The sequence below is a fragment of the Delphinapterus leucas genome, chromosome 3 (genome assembly GCF_059928025.1).
Source record: "Delphinapterus leucas isolate spDelLeu-1000000601 "Yukka" chromosome 3, BTC_Dleu_Yukka2, whole genome shotgun sequence".
Taxonomy (NCBI): Eukaryota; Metazoa; Chordata; class Mammalia; order Artiodactyla; family Monodontidae; genus Delphinapterus; species Delphinapterus leucas.
The window spans coordinates 117,236,367-117,262,293 of record NC_143131.1 but is presented as its reverse complement, the minus strand read 5'-3'; the positions used below and the strand labels follow the sequence as shown (position 1 = coordinate 117,262,293).

At 40.0% G+C, this 25,927-nt stretch overlaps 1 protein-coding gene and 1 pseudogene across 4 annotated transcripts in view; one reads left to right on the top strand and one right to left on the bottom strand.

Moving 5' to 3' along the window:
* CTNNA1 (catenin alpha 1) overlaps positions 1 to 25,927 on the bottom strand; it is a 172,970-nt gene that overhangs the window by 21,178 nt on the left and 125,865 nt on the right. For 2 of the 4 annotated variants that reach the window (XM_022588907.3, XM_089908474.1), the window contains 2 exons: positions 25,111 to 25,263; positions 12,289 to 12,381 (listed from right to left, as the gene is read on the bottom strand). In XM_022588907.3, coding sequence (XP_022444615.1) covers positions 12,289 to 12,381; positions 25,111 to 25,263 — 246 coding nt within the window. Of the gene's footprint in view, positions 1 to 1,121; positions 2,879 to 3,138; positions 3,176 to 12,288; positions 12,382 to 25,110; positions 25,264 to 25,927 lie in introns of those variants that run through there. The other 2 variants (XM_089908476.1, XM_089908475.1) reach the window with 2 other exon arrangements.
* On the top strand, positions 7,920 to 10,629 carry LOC111182502 (importin subunit alpha-1 pseudogene; annotated as a pseudogene).

Here is a 25,927-nt window from a genome sequence, read left to right as displayed (position 1 = left end):
CTAGTGTATATTCTTTGGAGAAATGCCTTTCAGATCCTTTGATGTATTCAGTAAATGAGTGAATAATAAAAGTAAGTATGAAAAGGAGCTGAGAGAATAATTAGTAAGATTTCTATGTACAAGGTGCTTATGGGTTATTGGAAATAAATGTGTTCATAATAATGCAACTCTGAAGGTAAGCAAAGACAAAAGAGGAAACTGGTGGTGATGGACTGGACATCTAGAAGAGGCAGAACAATAAGTTATCACAGAGTCATTTGGGCATGCTACCTGAGGGCTGGAGTTTGAGATGATGTTTTTTCGGTGCTATAGAAACCACATGCCTTTAGGTCATATGTATAATTCCTAATATACTGGAGAGGTATTCAAGAGTGTGGTTATCAACTTAGCCCCCCCAACCCCCCAAGGACTGTAATCAACAAACTAAAGAAGAATCAGACCCATTTGACTGGTGTAACTATTCCTCTTCCCTCCTAGATAACTGGAAGGGATAGATTACCAAGACTATCAATTACAGATTCATAGGCTTTGGGGACTAGGCTATCCCAGTTATTATTAATAGCCCACTACTTTCAAAAGTGAATGAGTTTGGACAATAAATTATTTGGAAGAAGAGGTATCCTATCTTTCCCATGTGTTATACTGTGGTCTCCCCTATTTTCATCGTTCCCAGGCTTGTTCTTTGACTCTTTTCCCTCTTCCCTTCGTTTCTCACTGGGTGATTCAACATTGTGGACTACTCTTCATTAATTAACTCATTAATTCACTAATGTATCAATGAATCAGTGTGGAGCTAGACTTTGTAAGAAAATCTGGGTGAAGAAAATGTTTCTTAAGAGAGCCAAGTAAACACGGGTCAGGGAATTAATTATATGTCTTAAATATTAAGATAATTTTCCCTTACAAAGAGAAAATTGCGCTCTTTGTTCTGTAATACCTTATATATAATGGAGGAAAAGGACCTCGTCTAAGGTGAATTTTCTCATTCTGATTACAAAACTGCTTACAAAGGACATGATAAATACTAATTTCTGATGAATTAGGAATAGAAAGATACTTAACATCCTACTTCAAATAATTATCCAACATGATACTTAGTGGTGAAACTCTAGAATCATTACCTTAAAAATCAAGATGTTATTGATCAGAACACCTACTGTCACCATTAGTTAAATAATAATGATCTTTCTAGCTAATGAAATAAAATGGGAAATGGAAATAATAATAAAAAGCTGTTAGAAAGGAGACAAAATTACTTCTCAATGTAGATCATCTTTCTTTATCTAGGAAACTTAAGTGAGTTAACTGAAAAAACTCTTAGAATTAATAGGACTTCATTAAGTTAGCTAGAGACAATATAAATATAAAAATGAGTAACGTTTCTATATACCAGAAAACAGGACATAAAATGAGGGGAATATTAGCCCTTCATGAACGCAATTAATAGAAAATATGTGGGATTAAATCTGTAAAGAAACCCAGAGGACTGAAGTAACAAAAATGACTAAATTTTTCTGAGGTACATTAAAGAAATGTGAATAAATAGAAACACAGTCCATGTTTAGGAGCAGGAAGACTGACCTATTTATTCACAAATTAATCTGGAACAGTAAATAGCTGAGAATTAGCAAAAAGATATTAGGGATAGAGAGCAAGAGTAATGAAGAGGGACTTCCCTGGTGGTCCAGTGGCTAAGACTCCGTGCTCCCAATGCAGGCAGCCTAGGTTCGATCCCTGGTCAGAGAACTAGGTCCCACATGCCGCAACTAAGAGCCCGCATGCTGCAACTCAAGATCTCACATGCCACAACCAAAAGAGATCCTGCACGCGGCAATGAAGATCCAGTGTGCCGCAACAAAGACCCAGTGCAGCCAAATAAATAAATATTTTTTAAAAAAAGAGTAATGAAAGGAGTTAAAATGTAATACAAAGCTAAAGTAACTGAAAAGAATAGTCTAAAAACAGACCCTATCATAGAGCAGAATTCAGTGTATGATAAAAGTGACATCACAAATCAGTGAGGAATGGCATATTTCTACATTTGATACGGGCTATTTGGAGAAAAATAAAGTTATAGCTTCACTTCACACTTATATTTATGTGCTAAATAAGATTGTTTCCAGATACATAATGAATTAAATTAAAAATAAGCCTAAAAGAACGTGTTTATTTATGCATTTACTGAACATTCCTCATGTCTTAGAAAATTCTCTATTTACATCTGTATTTAAAAATACATGACAGATGAAGTATATATAGTGTTAGGTAAATCAGTAAGGAGAACACTAAAATACCGGTAGAAAATGGGGTAAGACATCAACAGCCTACCTAAGGTAACCTACAAATCCCTAGGAAACAACTAGAGGGAAAAGTTTACTCTCACATATAAATTAATGAGTCACTATTCTTGCTCATTAAATTTGCAGAGAGCCCCAAACTATGCACTACCACCATATATACTATGGCAACTTTTTAAATGCTACCGTTGGCTAAGACCTCCAGTACAACACTGAACAGGACATTCTTGTCTGGTTTCTGATCCTAATGGGAAGTATTCAGCCTTTTATCATTAAGTACGATGTTATCAGGCTGAGGAAATTTTCTTCTATTCCTAGTTTACAAAGTGTTTTTATCAGGTCTGGATGTTAGATTCTGTCAGATACTTTTTCTGTTTCATTTCCACCATTCTGGCTACTTCTTCTGTGTCTCTTTTGCTGTCTTGTCTTCCTCTACTAATGCTGAAGTTCTTCAAGGCTTGATCCTATGCTACCTTCTCTCCTCATTCTACACTTCTCCCACCTGTGAGCAATTTCATCATATGATTTTACATACCACCCATCTGCCAACTACGCCCACATCTCCAACCCAGACCATTCGTTTTAGCCCCTAAGTCATTTCCTAGCTACATACCCAACAGCTCTACTCAGATGTCTCAGACGTTTCAAAATAAACATGTCTAAAATAAAATTCATGATTTCCTGCTCTGAACCATGTTGAATGGAACTCCTTGAAAATCTTGATCACTCAACTTCAAGTGGACTCATAGTGTTGGGGACAGCAAGAGAACTAGATTTCCTTAGCCCAATCAGTCTCTTCCTCTCCTCAAGTCTGAACCCTAAAAGAGTAATTGTTCCATACCTTCTCCTCAAACCTGTAACACTTCTGCCAGCATCATCACGCTCGGCTTATAGTTCTGCTTCCTATTTAAATGAGAAGATGAATGCAATCAAAAGAGAATGTCTATAAAATCTTTATCACCGCACCTATCCATTTACCTGCATCCATGCCACATGCTCTATCTTACCTCTTTTTACTTATGAATGTTCCTATCTATGCTCCTACCAACCTTGCCACTTGTCCACTGGATCTCATTTCTTCTCCTCTACTCCAGGACAATGTCCTAGCAATTCTCTCTGCTCTATTCTTTATTACCAGTTTTTCCCTTCTACTGGATTATTTCCATCAGCTAAACATAGAAAAATGCTCCCGACTAAAACTCAAAAGCAAAAAACATTCTCAACCCCATATCTACCTCATGCTATCACCCCATGTCTCCATAATCCTTACATTTAATTAATAAGAGCTGTCAACTTGCTATACTCAATTCATCTCTTCTCTCTTGAATCCACTCCAGTCAAGCTTATCTCTCCTAAATTTCTACCTAAACTTCTTTGCCCAAGATCACTTGTGGTCTCTATATGTTGCTCAATCCAAGGATCAGTTCTCAGGTCACATTCTACAACCATTTTACATGAATAATCACTCTTCCTAGAAATACTTATCCCACTTGTCTTCCAAGACAGAGCCAGCTTCTGATGCTCTTCTGGTCAATAACACTTCCTCAATCTCCTTTGCTGGATACTGCTCATCTCCCCAAACTCTAAATGTTAGGGAACCCCAGTTTTATTTCCCAGACCTTTTTACTCTGGGTTTACACATTCCATTGGTGAACTTATTAAGTCTCATGACTTTAAGCACCATGTATGTGGTAATGGACCTCACATTTATATATTTCATCCAGACCTCTTTCCTGAACTTGACTTTGCTTCTTGCATGTCTAACAAGCACCACAAAATTAACATAAATGACAGCTCCATCCTTCTAGCTACTTAGGATCAAACCCTGGAATTCTGGGCTTCCCTGGCAGCGCAGTGGTTGAGAGTCCGCCTGCCGATGCAGGGGACACGGGTTTGTGCCCCGGTCCGGGAAGATCCCACATGCCGCGGAGCGGCTGGGCCCATGAGCCATGGCCGCTGAGCCTGCGCGTCCAGAGCCTGTGCTCTGCAACGGGAGAGGCTACAACAGTGAGAGGCCATGTGTACCGCAAAAAAAAAAAAAAAACAAAAAAAAAAACTGGAATTTTTCCTGACTCTTCTCTTTCCCCTCCACTTCACAACTAATCCTTCAGTAAATTCTACCTTCAAAATATATCCAGACCCTATAACCAGTGCTCAACACTTCCACTGTACTCTTGCCTCTGTTTTGGTCTCCTATGCTGCCGTAACATAATCACAAAACTACCTGTGCTTAAAACACATATGTGTTATCTTACAGTTCTGAAAGTCAGAAGTCTAAAATGGGTCTTACAGAGCTAAAATCAAAGTGTCAGCATAACTGTTCATTCCAGAGTCTCTAGGGGAGAATCCAGTCCTTGTCTTTTCCAACCTCTAGAGGCTGCCCACATGCCTTGGCTTGTGGCCACATCACTCCAACTCCTGCTTCCATGATCACATCTCCTTCTCTGATACCAACACCACTGCTTCCCTCATATAAGGACCCTTGTGATTATACTGGGGATGCGCCCAGATAATCTAGGATAATTTAACCATTTAAAGATCCTTAGTTTATTTACCTCTGCCAAGTCCCTTCTGCTATATAAGGTAACATATTCACAGGTTCCAGGAATTAGAAAATTGGAGGTGGGGGCAGCACAGTATTCTGCTAACCACAGCTTCCTAAGGGGTCCCTCTGCTTCTATCCTTCCTCAGAGAAGTCAGAGAGACCCTGCTAAAACCAAAGTTAGATCATGTCAATCCTCTACTCAAAACCCATCAATGGCTTCCCATGTGACTCAGAGTAAAAAGCCAAATGTTTTACCATGGCCCTAAAAGGCTCTATACCATTCACACTCCTGTTACATACTTGACCCTCCTTCCTCAAAGCCTCTATATTTGCTGTTCCCTCTTGCTGGAGTGCTCTCCCCTCAGACACCCTCTCTGGCATGTTCTGTCATCTCCTTTCTGGTATGTTCTGTCATCTCCTTTCTGGTCTTTGCTTCTACATCACTTTCTCAGTGAGGTCCTTCTTGACCATCCCAACCATGCTATTTAACACACACACCAACATTACATGTTACATTAGAAGAGAAGGTCTCGAATCAACGATTTAAAACCTTCTAACTTCAGAAACTAGAAAAAGAAGGGCAAATTAAACCCAAAGCAAGGAGAAGGAAAAAAATAACCGAGTAGCAATTAATAAAATACAAATTACCAAAGCTCACTCAAGAATAAACAGCTAAATGTTTAAATAAATGATCTGAATATCATTATACCTAATAAAGAAACTAAATTAATTGTTGAAAATCTTCACACAAAGATAACTCCAGGGACTTCCCTGGTGGCGCAGTGGTTAAGAATCCACCTGCCAATGCAGGGGACACGGGTTCGAGCTCTGGTCCGGGAAGATCCCACATGCCGCGGAGCAACTAGGCCTGTGCACCACAACTACTGAGCCTGTGCTCTAGAGCCCGCAAGCCGCAACTACTGAGCCCGTGTGCCACAACTACTGAAGCCCACACGCCTAGAGCCCATGCTCCACAACAAGAGAAGATATGGCAGTGAGATGCCCACACACTGCAACAAAGTAGCCCCCACTCACCACAACTAGAGAAAGCCCACATGCAGCAACGAAGATCCAATGCAGCCAAAAATAAACAAATAAATTTATTTTAAAAAAAGAAAAAAAGAAAACTCCAGGCCAGATGGCTTCACTGATAAACTCCCCCCAAACATTTAAAGAAGAGTACCAGTTATATAGACTTCTCAAAAAAATGGAAGAGAGGGAAACACTTTCCAACTTTTATGATATGGAAATCAGACTTTACAAGAAAACAAAACAACAAACCAATACCAATATGCAAGGCTTACAAGGAAACCAGAGTACCTCTGGAGGCCTGTTACCTGCAGGCCTCCATGGGAGGGGGCAAGGGAGGAAAGAGGTACAAAAAATGCTGAGAGAAACTTTTAGTCAGAAGCATCTCCTTTTAGCTCTTCTGTGCAACTGCTGTGTAAGAAGATTAGAGAATATCAGAAGTGGAAAAGTGAGGTGATTCAAAGGTAGATGGTCCTATGATTGTGAAATAATACATGAATGAGAACTTGAGGCCACAGGCTTCCCTGGCCCGTATGCCTTGGATGCTCATTTAAGAGCTATATATTTTCTCACTACCTATATAGACCAGGCCTGTCTGGGTTTATGCTTATTTGATGATTGTCAAGCCTGTTAGCCACAAAAATGATCAGCATTCCCACAGAACAATGGGAGAAGCAGCAATATGGAAGATAAATCTAAGGAGGCAGAAGAAAGAACCAACAATTTTATAAGTTCTTTCTCAATTTAGTTAGTGAGAAATACCCAAAAAAAAAAAGACAAAGAGGGCTTCCCTGGCGGCGCAGTGGTTGAGAGTCCGCCTGCCGATGCAGGGGACACAGGTTCGTGCCCCGGTCCGGGAAGACCCCACATGCCGCGGAGCGGCTGGGCCCGTGAGCCATGGCCGCTGAGCCTGCGTGTCCGGAGCCTGTGCTCCACAATGGGAGAGGCCACAACAGTGAGAGGCCCACGTACCACCCCCCCCCAAAAAGACAAAGAAATGTAGATAAGCAGCAGCTTCAAATACTTAATTCACCCTTGCTTAAATTTCCAAGAAAGGCCATACGAATTATCAACTGTCAGAAACATGCCGTTGGCAGGGTTTTTCTGTTTTCTTTTGACCAGCATCAGGTGAATTGAAAAACTAAAGTGCTTTAAGCAGCTACCATGCACTAAGACTTGAGCACATCCATGAGCAAGATGATGGGGGGGGGCATGGGGGGTAGAGAATTAGGTTCTTTCCCCAAACAGTTAGATTTTTTTCCTGATAAAAGCATGTGAGGCTGGGCTCTCTGCTCAGATGGAGAGAGGTCCCCTTTCTGATGAACAGTGCGATACTGCAGACACAAAACAGAAGGCAATGCAGGGAAAGAGCTGACCTACTTTCTTTCCTACTCATAAATCACCAAAAAATGTGGGTGCTTTTTTCTCCCCCAAGCAACAAAATAAATCCACTCTCAGGTTACTTTGCCTGAACTCAACTTTAACACCGCAAATATCAAGAGTTAAGTCGCTTAACTACTAAAAAGTTAGTACTTTAGAACAGAATTTCCCATTTCCAAAAATTAATTTGCTATTGGGTGAACTGAAAGATGGAGAAGAAAACTCCTCTACAGGTTCCATCTGTCACTTCTCCTCTCCAGAAAGGAACAATAAGGTCTAGGAACCAACTCCAGACTGTAGGTGGAGCCACAGAAAAGCAGCCCCCGGCAGAGGGGCCAGGGCTGCCTGAATGCAGCAGTGTGGGTGTGAGACCTGAAAAACAAACCGGAAAAACCCAATACTATGGATGGATGCTGACAGTAGCCTCAAATAAAGAAACATACACTTTAATAACTTTTTGTCTACATGCTACAGCATATTTAGCCTAGTCAAGTTGATTAACGTGCCTAGGGTTTATCAAACAAGCCAGTGACCCTGGAAGAAAACACCTCAGGACTAGGACCCCCCGATGCCTGACATCACTGCCGACATCTGGCTGAAGAATAAGGAGAGGGCTCCACTCCTCCTGAGAGGGACAGCCATCAGCTACCTTAAAGAAGAGGTCCTTTGAGCATGAAACACATGGCCAGGGTAGGTAGGTAAGATGCAGCTCCCAGAAATCTGGTTTACGCTCCTCAAAGAATGTCAAAACTTTAAATTAGTTACCAATCCTTTAAAATTGAGACTTGTCAAAAAAATCTGAATTGCTGACTTCTCTTTAAAAATAATGAAAGAATCTAGCAATAATGGGTTGGAGTGGAGTCACAGTTACCTCATTTAGAAATGGCACATGCTACATAGTTTGTCATTACCATGCCTGCAAATGTCTACTGTATTTGCCATCACTGAACCTGCCCAGCCCTGTTTGTGAGCAAGGGTAGGAAGGGGCCTAGGAGAGAATCTGCAGGAATAATCACACCTAGAGAAACACCTTTTTATCTAGGACATATACCCAATTCCAAGCGTGGTCTGGACACTGTCTTGAGGTCTGTTCTAGCAGGAGAAATGAACCTACAAAGGAGAGGGAAAAAAGGTGCTTTCTGAGGGCAACCTAAAACCTGGGCAACATGTCCCAGCCGAACATGACTTATGCACACCATCACTCTCATTAGGATCTACTAGACTCTCCATGTGATTTTTTTTTTCTAGGCTTTAAGATCATTTATATAAATACTCTTAGTAGGTGTGATCAGCGTATGTTACCATCTGTTTCAGCCAATATGTGAAAGCATTGTCGCTTTTCAAGCATTTCAAAATCAAATGGAGAACCAAAGGCATTAAAAATAAAGTGCTGGCACACCACCCTCAGGCTGACCGTAGTGGACATTGTGAGGGCAGCCGATGCGCAGCCTGTGCGCCCCGCACCACCTCCTGTGGAAGCCTGAGTCAACTGTGTAGCTTTCTTCCTTTGTCTCATAACCATGTCCACCAATGAGGATGCTAATTCACCAGCTGCCCGCCTTAAAAGATTCAAGAACAAGGGGAAAGACAGTACAGAAATGAGGCAGCGCTGAACAGAAGTTAATGTGGAGCTCAGGAAAGCTAAGAAGGATGACCAGACGCTGAAAAGGAGAAATGTCAGCTCCTTTCCAGATGCTGCTGCTTCTCCACTGCAGGAAAACCGCAAAAACCGGGGCACGTAAATCTGTCTGTTGATGATATTTGTCAAAGGCATAAATAGCAACAACTTGGAAAGCCAGCTCCAAGCTACTCAAGCTGCTAGGAAACTGCTTTCTAGGGAAAAATAGCCCCCCATAGACAGCATAATCCGGGCTGGTTTGATTCCAAAATTTGTGTCCTTCTTGAGCAGAATGGATTGTAGTCCCATTCAGTTTGAATCTGCTTGGGCCCTCACTAACAATGCTTCCGGGACATCAGAACAGACCAAGGCTGTGGTAGATGGAGGTGCTATCCCAGCATTCATTTCTCTGTTGGCATCTCCCCACGCTCACATCAGTGAACAAGCTGTATGGGCTCTAGGAAACACTGCAGGTGATAGCTCGGTTTTCCGAGACTTGGTTATCAAGTATGGTCCAGTTGACCTGCTGTTGGCACTTTTGGCGGTTCCTGATGTGTCATCTTTAGCACGTGGTTACTTACATAATCTTACCTGGACACTTTCAAATCTTTGTCGCAACAAGAATCGTGCACCCCCCCTTAGACTCTGTTGAGCAAATTCTTCCTACTTTAGTTCATTTCCTGCATCACGATGACCCAGAAGTTTTAGCTGATACCTGCTGAGCTACTTCCTACCTTACCAATGGTCCAAATGAACGGATTGAAATGGTTGTGAAAACTGGGGTTGTACCCCAACTTGTGAAGCTTTTAGGAGCTACTGAATTGCGAATTGTGACTCTCGCGCAAAGAGCCATAGGGAATATTGTCATTGGAACAGATGAACAGACTCAGGTTGTAATAGATGCAGGAGTGCTTGCCATCTTTCCCAGCCTGCTAACAAACTCCAAAACTAACATTCAGAAGGAAGCTACATGGACAATGTCAAACGTCATGGCTGGCCGCCAGGATCAGATACAACAAGCTGTAAATCATGGATTAGTCCCGTTCCTTGTTGGCGTTCTCTCTAAGGCCGACGTTAGGACACAAAAGGAAGCTGTATGGGCTGTGACCAACTATACACGTGGCGGAACAGTTGAGCAGATGGTATACCTTGTTCATTGTGGCGTAACAGAGCCGTTGATGAACCTCCTAACTGTGAAAGACACCAAAATTCCTCTGGCTATTCTGGATGCCATCTCAAATATCTTTCACGCTGCTGAGAAACCAGGGGAAACTGAGAAACTTAGTATGATGATTGAAGAATGTGGAGGTTTGGACAAAACTGAAGCTCTACAAAACCATGAAAATGAGTCTGTGTACAAAGCTTCATTAAACTTGATTGAGATTGAGATCCTCCTCCTTCTCTGTGGAAGAAGAGGAAGATCAAAATGTTGTGCCAGAAACTACCCCTGAAGGGTTTACGTTCCAAGTTCAGGATGGCACTGCTGGGGCCTCCAACTTTTAGACTGTACACCTGAGGCATTAAGTTGTTTGTTGTGTACTGTGTTTGGCAGAAGTTTGTCTTACTGTTTCTCTACTAAGAACTCTTTTTATACATGGTTTGTTATTGTAGCACTTTTTACAAAGAAACTATTCTTGAACAGTTCCAAACTGTACATACTGTATGAAGCTTCTCCTCTCAATGGGTTTCTTATTTCTATGTGGAATTTCATATCTTGCAGTGTCCTGTAAATAAAGATTAAATTCCACCCTTTTCTTAAAAATAAATAAATAAATAAAGTGCTGATAGGGTAAAATGGCAAGCTTGAGAAAAGAATGCCAAATCTTTAAAATCTACTCTAAATTTATTTCATACAACTTGGTCATCCATGAACTTTCTGTAGGTGATTAAATTCATTGTGCTTATTATCTGTACAGCTATTGACCAGGAGCAGACTTCATGACTGGATTAAAGCTGGGGAAATGTTGATTAGATAATGTGGATCCACAACTGGCTCATCATACTAGTACTCAGACGAAGCAGCTCTCACTGGCACACTAGCCCACGTGGCTGAGAATGAGAATAAATGCCCTAGCTAACCTGTGTACCAGTTAGGATCCCAGGTTAATAACCAGGCTTTACTTATTTTGGTCACCTACCTTGAGTGTCAGGAATTATACATATGAAAGAACCAAAGTATTAGTCACGGTGTATTTTAAAGTTTGTTGCAGACATAACGTAGAAATTTCATTCCTGTAACCTCTATTCTATTACTCCAGTTCCCTTGCTTTATTCCCCTTTATTTGTGGTCAATGCAATCTGACAGAACATTTAGAAAGAGTTTAATGTAAATCTTCAGAGTATGCCCATGACCATTCTCTACCTGGGAAATTGAAGAGGCAACCTCTTCCACCAAAACAGCACTGACACTGCTTAGAAATCCCTGTGAGGGGCAAGGGGTGTCAGGCACACAAACAGGATCAGTTCCCCTCACAGGAGGCAGGCAACTCATCTAACATTAAACAAAGCAACCATTCTTCTGTGTGCTTCAGAGGCTTTCTAGAGCCCCAGATGCTTAACCTAGCCTGATCACCAGTCTTCCAATATGCCATTATAAATGGAGAAAAGTTCTTAAGCTTTTACTTCAGTAGCTGGCTGAATTACATTATTAATATCTGTATCATAAGGCTACTTCAGGACATAGCTAAGTAAGGCTTCTAGCTCTTGAATCTCGTTCCCTCTAACAAGATCCAAATACTGGGCATCACAATGGAGTGTGGGAGGGTAACAGTTATTCTTTCAGGCTTGTGGGTAACCATCCTGATTCCAGGACTACCACATGTTGCAGATGGCCCTCCCTTAGGGAGGGTGTAGAATGGCCGCTGCCTACTCTCCATTTGCCAACAGTGGAGGACACTATACATTTTTTCTTTTGGCTTCATTGGGTCTTCACCGCGGCATGGGCTTTTCTCTAGTTGCGGTGAGCGGGCTTCTCATTGTGGTGGCTTCTCTTGTTGTGGAGCACTGGCTCTAGGCGCACGGACTTCAGTAGTTGTGGCATGCAGGCTCAGCAGTCGTGGCTCGCGGGCTCTAGAGCACAGGCTCAGCAGCTCTGCTGCATGTGGGATCTTCCTGGACCAGGGATCAAACCCATGTCCCCTGCATTGGCAGGCAGATTCTTAACCACTGCGCCACCAGGAAAGTCCCGACACTATACATTTTTAATGAAGGGCAAGGAGACAGTAACACGTGATGCCTTAAGGAAATATCGCTTCAAGTCAAACAAATTTCTCAAGCTATATAGACTGTGGATCAGCGTTCTGTCCTCAGGACTTCTATCTAAAATCCTAAAAACGAAACTAACAAAATAAACCTCATCCCCACTCTAATAACTCAAATCCAATTTGGTGAAACCTTAAACATTGCTGGTTGTACTTTACCTGAGGACAGAGGGCTTCTAGCTGGCTTGCAGACATTCGAACAAGCTTTACACCTTCTTCATTGTTTGAGATGGAACAGGCCAAGTTGGCAACCTAGAAGAAAAGATAAAAAAGACCTTTGAAGATTTTTCTCTTTTAACTTTAAAGGAAAACAAATGTACACCTACCCCATCCCTGACCTTTACAGAACAAATGACAAAAGCACCAAAGGTGTTTTACTTCTCACAGATTGATTACCTGCTTATGAGGACAAATTTTTTAGCTCTGTGCTAAGGAAATTAAACTCATAACACAGGTCACATTGTAAGCTGGTGGCAGAACACCGAAAGATCCTAGGGCTTGTAACTCACCAGCTTTACATGGGCTCTAACCTGCCTGAACAGTAAGTTGAGAAAAAGGGTCTCCTGGTGTGAGACGTGAGAAAAACCAAGGAACCAAAGGCACCAAAGAATCATTGGTACCCTCAAATAAAAATGTACTCTGCAGCTGTTCTTAAAGGAAGGAAATCGAAATTCTAAGCTGCTGTTCTCATTTGACAGGTGAATGGATGCTTACTTTAAGCCAAGATGAGCTTTATTTGAACGCAAGGCTATTTTTCAAATTAAAAAAATAGCATTAACACATCAAGATGGACCCAAGTCCACCCTCATCAGAAATGGAAGAAGAAACAGAGATGATATCCCATAGTTAAGAGCAAAACTGTCCTTTAACTGGTTTCTCAAAAGCACTGACAGCTGGACTGTTTCCTGAATGATGCTATTTCATTTGAACTAAAATCTTTACCTTGCCATCCAACTGCCTCAATGACACTACTCATGTAGCCAGAAACAATCTTTCCAAGTTGTATCATACTTCTGCTGAAGCTCTGGCTGTGCTGAGAATGTTGTTCTGTAGCGGCTGCTAGGGCTGTGATCACTTACCAATGTTTCTAAATAAACAGGCTTGCCAATTCCATTAGCAATACCAAGGACCAACTGAATACACAGTGCTGAGACATATCTTACCCCAGTTGCAAACTGAGTTATGAATGATAGAGGCGTAGGCAGTTGAATAACAGAGGCACTTTCTGAGAATTTAAAATGCCAGAGTAAACAAGGGCAATGGCAATAACCTTTGATTTTCACTCCTCCACCCAAGTTAAGCAGATAAAGGCACAAGAAAAATTATATACCATTACTGTTGTTCGCAGTGTTAGTTAAGGATTATCAGCTTTCTGTAAGACTGCGAACTATCACAATCCTGCAATGCCTAATCACAAGAAGAAACAAAAGAACTAACATGCAACTTAAACATAAAAATGTACGGAAAAAGAAAATTAAGTCAGATCTTTAATGGGTAAGGGCCTTCAAAATCACACAAAAGAAGTAAGATTTATACTCCCTGACGGTTACAATTCCACTTTCCAGTGTCAACTGGACCTGAGCAAAGAGGCACTTCTATTCATGATGACAGTCTATAGAGATAATTGTTGATTTCTATTTGTTTCCTTTAAAAGTGCTACAAAATATGACCTAAGCTAAATTCTGTAGAAGATAAAACTTTTGCAAACATTATCCCTCAAATGTACATTTTATGATGCTCTAGTGAAGGAGAAAGCTTAAATTAGATGTGTTTATGAAGCCACAGCTTCTATTGCTTCACTGCTTTAACAAGGCATTTTGAAACCAAATATAAAATTTGAGGTTGATGACTGAATTAGCAATTTGGGACAACAAAGATCCCTAGTCCCACCCCATGCCCACCATTTTCGGAGGCCAGTCAAATGTTAGATTCAGGAAGGTCTGTCACTGTTTCTGCCTTCCACTCTCTAGCCACTACTATTATAATTTTATATTCTCCCAATTTTATGAATCTGTAAAACTCAGAAAAAAATAATTAAATTAAGAAGCAAAGGATTACAATAAGTATTATCTACTACAGATCAGACACATGAGATGGTGTGTGGCTAAAGGCTGAAATGGCTGACTTTTGTAAACCATCTTTCCTGTTTCCTGATACAAATCCTAACAAGACTTGGGAAGACTTATTCTTTATTTTAAAAACATTACTTTAATGTTCTACAAGAGTACACTGCCTGTTTCAGGAGGCCACCCCGCCTGCCCTGGGAGGAGGAAGTGGGCACCTGTCACTGACAGTCTTCTCCAGATGAATGAGCTTCAATTCACCCTCCAGGGAAAGCGCCACTCACTCCTAACAATGACAAATGTGCAAATGCAACATCTCGACCACAGCTCTCTGAGAAGCTAACCTCATATACTAGTGCCAGGCTTGACTGCCATGAAAGCTGGGAATGAGGGAAGGGGCTTCCTAAATACCTCTTTGTGGGGCTCTAGAAATCTGGGACAGCAGCTCAGTAGACTGAAGAAGTTTCTGAAGTTTGAATTAAAAATGCTCAGAGCAGCTAACTTCCAGAGAACCTAGCAGAGCAGAGACTTTGGAGAGTGATGAGTAACATCTCTAATTTGCTCTCGGAATAAATTTTTATATCTTTGCTACCACAGTAATTTGTGTATTAACAATTTAAACATCTTAGATTCCTGCTAATCTAAGAGGTGGGCTAAGATTGACACTATGACTACCAGCTTTGGAATCATGAGGCCTCTTTTGCACCACTTCTGCCTATCCCATTTAAGTTTGGACCCTGTAAAAGAACACAACATTTCAGAAAACTTTCAACTCCCTGAGTGAAAAAAACCCAAAAACAGCCCTGGGCTTTAGCTGGTTTTAGGAGTAGCCCAGTAATAATCTGTGCTGTGCAGGAAAAAATTGTCACAGCCAGGCTGTGTCAAATCAACAAATATGACATCTGTACATGACAGGAAAGACAACTTTTCAGACATGTAGGAAAGCTCTAGAATTTCTTTACTTAAATAAAATGCATGAAACAAGGTTACAAGGGGGAAAAAATATACCATTATGACAAATTTTCCTCTGTTATACATGTGTTGATGACTTTAAATAAATTTAAAATTTGTTTAAGTCAAACATAAGTTGTTTCCCACTGCCCCTTACCCTGGAACCTTTGCAGGAAGACAAGAAGAGATTTGTTTTTGTTCTTGGTAATAAATTAATGACCTACTCTCACAGTAGCCTATACCTGTTGTGGAGGTAAAACAAGTGACAAGAATTGTGGAACAGGGAGCTTTTAAGTCTAAGTAGTGACACCACGACCTGAGTAGCATGCCGTAAAGTTGAAGCTCAAACTCTACATCACTTGCCATGTGATCTTGGGTCAAGCTACCACCTGAGCTTTCTTCTTCAAAATGGTTAAGCTCTCTGTACTCTCAAAAAATCCAAAGTAATAATAAATCAACTTTTCCAAACTTGTCATATATGAAGAGAGAAGTCCCAACTGCACATCATATAAATTTCAGAACCACTCAAGAAATTTCTAACAATTACTTCCAAACCCACAGAAGAAATGATGATGAAACAGAGGTCAAGCTTCCAACTTTCCAATTTCCAGGGGCAGGTGTTGGCTATCTTATTAGGAGGAACAAGATAGCTAACCAAAAAGTGAAGCACACATGGGTGACAGAAAACTTCCAAACTGGACTGTAATGATGACTGCATAGTTCTGTAAACTTAGTAAAAACCACTGAATTGTACACTTAAAATGGGTGAGTTTTATGGTATATAAATTATACCTCAATCATGCTGTTAAAAAAAAATGTAGGGTAAGCAGGTGAGTAATTAAGGGAAATCAGCAGAGGCTAGAAATGAGAAAACAGAAATTCAGAGAGGTAAGCACTGAAAACTGTTTATGAAGGGGAGTATGTGTGCCATTCTGTGGTCAGAACTTGGGTTTTTAATGGGTCTCATAAGGTAGATGCCTTAGATGAGAGAATCTGCACAGAGCTGGGACAGCCAAAAGGCAACATCCTAAGTGAAAGAGTGAATTAAGAGAAAAGTCAACATGAAGAGCAAAATAGTAGGATACTTGCCAGTATAAGCCCTAATCAGTCCCTCAAGGAGGAGAAAAAAAAAAGATCTCTCCTGTAAATTCTAACCAAAGGCTAGCCCTCCTCAGGGGTTTAGGTATAGAAATTATATTATTTATCTGGCCCCCCAAAACTTTTAGGGTTAGGAGGTCATGTATTAGTAGTATCCGTAAGCAACTGGCAAAAGTAAATATAAATGGAAATTTTCTCTGATGGAAAGTAATCTAAACCCAGGCCTCAAAGAATTCCCAAATAAGAAATACCAGGAATGTGAACCCACAATAAAAAATACAGGAAGTACACAAGGAAATAAGGCATCTTGAGCAAAAGGAAGCAAAAGAACTGTGTAATCAGATCCATGACTTGCAGATACTTAAATGATCAAAAGTGGAGTATTAAGAAATATGTTTTTTTACATTAACAGAGATAACACAAAGGATACAAAGTATAGAAAAGGAAAAACACACTCAGAAATAACTAGGCAGATTCGAGAAGGATCAAAATAGAACTTTAAGAGAAAAGTAATAATGTCTACCATTTCTAGAAATTTAAAATAATATCGACTAGACACTGCTGAAAAGAGAATTACTAACCTGGAAAGTCAAACTGAAGAAATTATTCAGGAAAACCAAGACATTTTCATGACATGAAACCATAAAAGGAATTAAGAGACATGAAAGATAAATTGAGGTCTATTATTCAACTATGAGGATTTCAGAAGGGAAGACAGGGGGAATGCAAAAGAGGCAATACTGCAAGAGGTAACAGCTGAAATTTTTCAGCATGGATGAAACAATTTTCAGATCTGGGAAGATAAATTCTAAGCAGAGTAAATAAAAGGAAATCTACACCCTGACACACTGAAGTGAAGCTTTAGAACAAAAGTGATTTTAAAAACAGCCAGAAAGTAAATACAAATTATCTACAAAGAAAGCTCAGTGAGATTGACTGCCGATTTCTCAACAGCAACAATGGAAGCCAGAGATAGGGTAATAATATTTTCAAATCCCTGAAGGGAAGTAGTGGGGGGGGAATCATCCTAGGACTATACATCCAATAAAATTATTTTTTCAAGAATTAAGCCAAAATAAAGACACTAAGACAAAACAAAAACAAAACCAATCTCAGAGCATTTACTCCAGACAGATCTTTCCTGCCCCAACTAAAGGTGTTTAATAAAGATGCTTTAGGAAAAAAGGAAGCAATCCCAGAAGGAAGGTTTAATATGCAAGAAGAAATGGGAAGCAATGAAAATATGGTATCAGGTAAATTTTATGCAAAAGTTGAAATAAGTGAATAAAGCAATACCAACAGTGTCTAACTCATGGGGCTAAAAATTAAGAGAACCAAACTACTGGACAACAGTAACATCTAAGTTAGAGAATAACTAAAGTCAGAGCATTCTAAGATTCTCATACTGTTTCAGAAGGAGGAAAAGATACTACTTACCCTCAACCTCTGAATTTAAACATGCATGCTTAAAATATCCAGAGTTGCTAGTAATAAAATGGAGTATATGATTTCCAAATGAGAAGGCGGGGGGGAATAGAAGGAAGTGGGAGGACTCAATCAATCCAAAAGAGGGAAGGAGAGTTAGAAATAGAGGAGGAGGGATGGAAGCAGGATTAAGAAGGGAAAAGAGAGAACAAAAATGCAATGGTAAGAATGAATCCACATGTCATAATGATAATAAATGTGTGTGTACAAAACTCCCTAATTAACAGGAAAAAAAACCCTGCTAACCTGAATAACAATAACTAAACATATGCTCTTTACAGGACGCGTTTAAAACACAAAGAAACTGGAAGGTTGAACATTATTTTAAAAAAGAAAGAAAGCTACACTGGGATGATCAGGAGGAAGCACTGGACTCACAGACTCACAGCCCTCAGTTCTCCTAATATTGTTACTGGGAGACGGAAGGCCACATGCTGGGTTAGCTCCTCATCACAGCTCTTTGGAACTCAATTCAGTGTCAACTGAATATTATGACCTTGCCATTTTAGAGGGAATTTACAAGAAAAAAAAATCATGTGGACTCTGTCACTACATTTATTACTAAAATGTTGAGGACACTATGTATTAAATCATTCACTGCCCCTTATGTAAAAGTCCCAAGCAAGGATTTTTTTTTTTAACATTTTACGATAGGCTCATTTCCCATGAAAAAATGGGCATACTTCTTCCATTCTAAAGACAAGAATACAGAACTGATTGTGTGTCTTCCTTTCCTCCATGCTACCAGGAAGTGCAGTAACACAACCAAACTCAAGCATGGCAATTATAGCTCGTAATTATGTATTATTTCTCTCCTACGTCCTGATTTTCTACATCTACCTTAATTTCTCTTACATGTTTTTGTTCAAAATAAGCCATGCCAAATCTAATTTTAGGGATATAAGTATCTCTCGTAACAGGATTAGAAATTGTGAATTTACTAAAACATCATAAACTATTTTAAACAGCTTGGCTATGTGATATTTTTAAAAAGGCTTTCATGTGTAGATAACCACCCAGGTGATATTGTCATCATTTCCATTTACATGTTATTATACAGATCACTTAAAAAGTTCCCTATTTCTGTCTAATCTCCTGAATAATCTGTCAATAAGGCTAGGAAGGGTGCCTGTCTAAACACTAGTCCATCAGGTCTACTGGTGAGGCAATAGGAGGGCCTACACTCTTTTCTGAAGCAGGGCCAGAGTTGGGCAGAGTGCTTCCTTAATCGTTCCTGCCAACACTCCAAGAGAAAAGAATCTCAATGCTCCTTGAGAACAAGATACATCCATTTGCCTTCACCTGACCATCCCAAAATTTGACTAGGTGGTTCAGTTCAGCCAAAAAAGCTTGGTGTTAAGGTGTTAAAATAGTACAGGCAAGACACTTTGGTCTTACACAACCCCATGCATGTGAAATTACACACCCTTGAAAATGTGAGAAAACCAAGCTCAATATGCTCAGGAAATTCTTCTTGATTCTGAGGTCAGCATTCTTCCCTAAGAATACCCAACTGCTTTCATGCAAACATCCTACTGTCCTGGAAAACTGAAGCTTCATTTGATTGGCCATTTGCAAGAATTTCAGCCTATAGTATTGTACAGAGGTACTGAAAAAATATCCAAGATGTCACAGGCAGATGGTATAAGGTCAGTGTTTAATTCAAATGCCCCTTACAGAGGTTTCTTCAAGGTCACTTTACTGCGTATTATAAGCACAACACAGAATAAAAGTTATAATGAAGATCATTCAATTTGCAGTTAAAATACACATTTCAAGCCAATAAAGCCACAACCTATGAAGTCCTGAATAATGGGAAATACTTGGTCCTGGGGTGGTGGTGGTGGGGGGGGGACATAGCAAGTAATGATAATCCAGCTCAAAATCATACCAGTTACATTTACTTTTTGGTTCTTAATTCACAAGGCAATGAACAAAACACTATCTTATTGTACAGTGTCTCGGGCTGAGGGGAAAGGGATACTAAATGATAGACAGTTTTTACAGGCAAGACTTCATGAATTGTATTTTTCCTATTTCACTCTCAATTCATGAAATTGAAAAGGAACCAGAAGACAGCAAAATTAAAAAGGGAAAACTGATTGCTCTTTAGCTATTAAGCTGCTCACAGCAAAGGAGGTAGGCAAAGAATGAAGCAATTAAAAAGGACACGTGGGTGTTGCATTATTGACAAAAAGGTTAATATTTCTGACAGAAAATAAATTTTTCACCTCAATACACTAAACTGACAAGCAATATAAAGAAATCATTAACAGAAGAAAACGGTGAACAGAAGGGTCACCAGCTCATCAACACTGACCCTCAGCTCCTGCTCCCCTACTCACTGGCCTTGAGATGCACAACCTCTACGTACCCTTCACATAAGAAAAGGGGATTCAATACCATGTGGGGAGGTAATAGATCCCACTGACAACTGTAGTGTGAGGCAGTCAGAGGTCCTAGTCAGACCCTGAGAAAATAAGAGCAGCCACACAGCAAACACTCTGTTATTTGCTTTCCCAAGTAAAATCACAGTCATTTAATAAGGATCCAATAGGCAGCAGGCACCACACAGCCTTCCAAACACTATGCCCACACAGAGGGGCTGGAGAAATTCACTTCTGCTCAAAAAACCTCACCAGTCAGTATGTGGTTTTTATTCTTCAAGCTAATCTTGTATTTCCATAATGTGGTATACAGAGAAGGTACCATAATATTCCCATTTCTCTGTGGATGCTATCCCTAATACTACTCAGAAACTATTAGTACATTTGAAGCAACTTTACATGACAACCCAAATTATAGCATAACGTTTTTACACTATTTTATTTGGCCGGGGTGGGCAGGGACAGAGATCAAGACAAAAGTTAAGGAATTTGTAACTGGCTGAACAGCTAACTATATACAAAGAATCGTACAATCAACACAATGATTTCTAGTGGCAAGCTGAAAGAAAGTTTCTATCCTATGGGTTGTCTTAGACAGTACTTTATAAACATACTGGATAAAAGGAGAAAAGATATGCTTATTTTCTAAAAAAGAAAGAAATGATACAAGTTTGGAAGGGGCTGTCAATAATATGAAGAGCAATGCCAGCACACTAGACTGAATCTAAGAAGTTTATACTGCATGAGTGTCAAAACAGAGAGAGCCAAACAACCAACTGCACCCACATAGACCAGGATGGAGAAGATGGAGTTGAGCAGCAGCACCTCTGGAAGCAAAATCCTGGAGCTGACTAACTGTGAGGTCACTGCCCAAAAGCCAGCGGAAGCTTTGGCTGCTCTACCTCCATCCGCCCGCTCTTGCAGCAGGTGTTCAATAAGGACTGGCACTTAAGTGGCAAGCATTCAGAGAAGAGGCAGAATGAAGAGAGCCTCTCAAAGGAATCACCTAGACAAGTGCTGTCCAACAGGAATACAATGTGAGCCACATTAAGAGGTGAGATTAGAAAAAATAATATTTAATCTCAAGATAATATATTTCAACATGTAATCAATAAAAAAGATAATGAAATCTTTTACATTCTTTTTCCATGCCACATCTTTGAAATCAGGTGTCTATTTTCACTTATAGCTCCTCTCAATTCATTTGTGTGCAGCAGTAAAAAGATGGACAGGGAGTGTTCCAGAGAAGGAGACTGTGGCCCCCCATTCCTAACAACCAGAGAAATCCACCAGTGGAAGGTGCCGCCTCTGGAAGGAGGGAGTTTCCCACTACAGAATGAGTCTAAGAAAGGGTAAGTGTCAATACACGGATATTAAACAGAAGGGGATTTATACACCAGAGGGAGAATCAATGATTCTATGAGAAAGAGCCATTCACTTAGGAGAGAAGAGATGGATTCAATCAGAAAACTGGGCTCCTAACGGGCGAACCTCCAGGGAAAAGTAAAACCAAACAATGCAAGGAACATCAGATAAAACAAGTGGTAAATTGCTGGGTAAATGGCCACAAACAGGATCTACATAAAGCTGCAAGAAACAAACCTGCCCTGTCTTACCTCTTCCATGTGGTGTTTATGGCTGGGTAGCAAGCTATCCAAAAACCATGCACTCCACATTCCTTCAAGATGGGGAGGTGTTGTATAATAAAAAAATGTCTGGTCTTTGCACTGGATTCCTGGGAGGAAACTTCTAAATCCTTGAGAGATTTCAGGAGTGACAGGAGGGTCTTTCTTATTCATCATTTATGCTAACGAGGTAACTCCAGCTGAGCCCCTATATATGTTAGACTAACGAGATGACAGAGGATGGATAGGCCACCATGCCAACCATGTGATCAGAGGATGGGGGCTTTCAGGAAAAACCAAGGTCCACGGAAGGAAGAGATTCTATCAATCATACCTACATAATGAAATCTCAGTAAAAACTCTGGTTGCTGAAACTCAGTGGAGCTTCCTGGCTGAACCATCAATGTGCCAGGAGGTGACATACCCTGATCCACGGGGAGAGGACAGGAAACTCTGTCTTTGAGACCTTCCCACACTTTACGGTATGTGTCTCTTCATTTGGATGGACCTGATTTGTATCCTTTACAATAAAATGCAGTCATAAGGATAGCACTCTCCTGAACTCTATGAGTTGTCCTGTCAAATTAATGAACCTGAAGTGGGCCATGGAAACCCTCCAAATTTGTAGCTAGTTGATCAGAAGAGCAGGTGGACTGGGGACCCTCAAACTTGCAGCTGGCATTTGAAATGAGGGCAGTCTTGTGAAGAAGGGATGAGAGGTCATGGGAACACTTGAATTTATAGACAGTTGGGTCAGAAGTACAGGTGGGCTGGGGACTCCCCTAACTTGCAGTTGGCATCTATAGTGAGGACAATCTTACTGGGAATTATGCCCTTTACCTGTGGAGTCTGTGCTAATTTCAGGTGGTTAGTGATAGAATTGTATTTCAATATTTTAGGAGGACAAACATATCTGGCAGAATTCTCAGTGGCTGCAGAATCTGAGTCCTTCCTTTCCTGCCAGAGGCCTATCACCACCAGCCCTTCCCAACTTTCACATAGCACCCTTACTCCCCCTAAACCCCAGGAAAAATGGCAAATGGCCCCTAAAACCGAAGTTGGCCTGCAGACATTTACTCCACTTAAGAGGGGGAACTAATAAAAAGAAAGGAAGATGTCAGGAGATTAAGAAAATAATCACAATAAAGTATTTTACCTTTGCTTTAAACAAGTCTCTAATTCAGTGTTTCATTATAATACAAAAGTACTAGTGTGGGGAGGAGAAGGCTTGTCATTGAAGAATGAAGTTCTGCCTTGAATCAGGAATTTGAGGCTTCTATAACAAACACTTTAAAAATTCATTTCCTTTCCATGCACACATGGAATTATATACCCTAGGATCTCTATTACCATAAATGTAATTTAAACGTTTGCAGAATGATACTACAAGGTCTTTGGTTATGCATCAAGCAATGAAAAGCCATGTGCCATTTAATACACATATATTATGTGTGTGGGACGATGTGGGTGGAGGGCATGGAGAGGGGAGAGAGGGGAGAAAGGAGTCAGAAGTCAGTTGTGACAGGGAATATCAAAATTAAACATTAAGGGGCCCTTGGTTAGTTCAGAATGAAATAAGAAGTATAAGCATGGACAAAGTTCCTGGAGCAGGTCTCCAAACCCACCAGGTCCATCTAGTGCTTCTTATTGGCCATAAGGCTGTCCACTACGCCAGTAAGCTTGAGTGGCACAGCCCTCATTGTGGGAGGAATGCAAGTTACTTAACCTCTCTAAGCCTGTTTCCTTACCTGAGAATGTGGAAAGTACATTGTATTTGCATATACATGGTACACAGCAGGTGCTCAACAAGTGTCAGTTTTGTTGGATGGAGAGGCTGAGGACTATACAGCAGGTCCTTATAAAGGGCCCTCCAGCTGTAGAACAGAAAAGGGCTGCCCTGTGAGGTTCAGCCTAACATGCTCTTTCAGATGCCCTTTCCAATGCCTTTGCCATTACTGCTACCTGTTACCCAAGGCCATGGACTGGCAGTGTCCTTGCTTCCTGCCTCACAGGCACGCTGTCTAAGATGTAGGCTACTTACAGGAGGTTGGCTTCCTGAAGACAATCTTTGTGAAGACAATCTTTGTATATTTGAAGGTTACACCTCATGCAGTCATATGACTACTGTGAAAAGATTATGCTTAATGGAGACACAAAATGCAAGTCTTCTAACCAAATGCCAGAATCAGTAACTTGAATAGCAGACTGACCTACGTATTTTGCACATAATTAATTCAGGTGAGAATAACGATTAATGTTCAAAGAAAACTAGATTTAAAATTAGTAACACATTTAATGTGATAACTGATGTTTTCCTTAGAATATTTTTATGGTACTAACCTGGCCTAATGTCACTATAAATCCAAACGTACAAGAAACACATTTTACATAAAAGGCCCATTTTCTGTTCTTACATAATAACCAACTTACCAAATGGTCTACGGAATACCTCTTCCAAATATTAGATGTTTTACATTAGGGTTACAAAATTAAATACGTTGGGTATATGCTTACAGTGTGTCAAATTTTTGAAATAAAGTAATAATGAAATCAATTAAACAGTAACATAATTTCAGTAATCAAAAGGTAGGAGGCAAGCCTAACTTATCTGGAAATTAAATAGCAACTCACTCTTTCTTCTTATAGCCAAAAAAACCAACCACTAACATACAGATATCTACTGTTCAAACATATCTAATTAGCAGCACATTAGGGCTCAGTTTCTTCAATTTTTTTTGGCTGTGCCATGTGACCTGGCTTGTGGGACCTTAGTTCCCCAACCAGGGATTGAACTCACGCCCTCGGCAGTGAAAGTGCAGAGTCTTAACCACTGGACCACCTGGGAATTCCCAATTTCTACAATTTTAAAACAAGATGATGGAGCTCAGTCTGTGTCTCAGGCAAAGGGTTGAGCACTTGACATACATCATCTCTTTGAGATCTCAAAATAATCCCTAGATAGGCATCATTAGTATCTTCATTTTGTAGTAAGAAACGGGAATTCAGAGGGGTTCAGTAATTTGCCAGGATGCAAGCCCAGGCAGTATGACTCCTGAGCTCCAGCTTCTAGCCACTACTTTCTACAGTGTCTTCTGAGTTTAAGCATGTCATGATCTATTTTATTTGCATTAACACCAAGTGGAGATGTTAAGTTTCCCGGATAAAGACTACCTATATCTAATTATGTATGTAATTAATGTAAACTGACCAAAATGGTAGTTTTGGATAGACGTTAATAATGAAAGACTTTCATCTTACACATATTGTACATTAGATGAGCCCCTACATTTTTCCGCTGATTAAATACTGTGGTTAAAAATTACCACAGTCCACCAAGTTACACATAATTAATAAAACTGCTAATACACTTACCTCAATTAATTTGTTGGCATGTTCACGGAAAACTTGGGCATATTCTTTAACTTCTTTCTCATTTCCATTCTTTGCAGCTTCAATCAATACTAAAAGTGGAACGTTGGTTTCCAGAAATGAATCTGAAACATGGTCCATGACAGCTTTGCGGAGCTAATAATTAAATTGTAAAAATTTGATTTTATTTCTACCAAGAAGCTAGATTGCTTTTTTTTCTCTTGCACTTTTAAATCTAATGGAAGCTCTTGACAGTTTGGCTGCACTTATATGAGGACCCCTCATGTAAGCCATGCAGTTATATAATCTGCAACACAGGAAACACAATTGTGGAGATAACAGCTTATACTACAGTTACAGCATTTCAGCAACAGAATCTCAGTTTTCAAAATAAAATCCTTTTTTTCTTAGGAATTACAAAACGAAAGCTTGTATCTTAAAGGAATAATAAAAAGCTGAACAGAAAACAGCTCTAGATTGAATTGGCACATAGCCTTGAAATATATATATAATTAGCCTAATTGGCTAAATAAAACTGAGAAGGGAGAAAAAAAGCACTTTCTGGTTTATCTGAACAGGGTGAGCACTCTATGAACCTTAAAATTGAAAGGTTATCTTTATAACCATTTGTGATACTACTTTACCAAAAGGAAGACGTATAGATACATTCCATCTTTAATTCTGCTTTATATCAGACATGAACAATAAAATGTTTCTCCACTAAGTCAGGAGATTGTTTGTATTACTATTACAACTTCTTTTTAAGTCTTAATACATTGTTTTACAAATTCAATCCAACTTTTTCTTAAAGACTAAAACT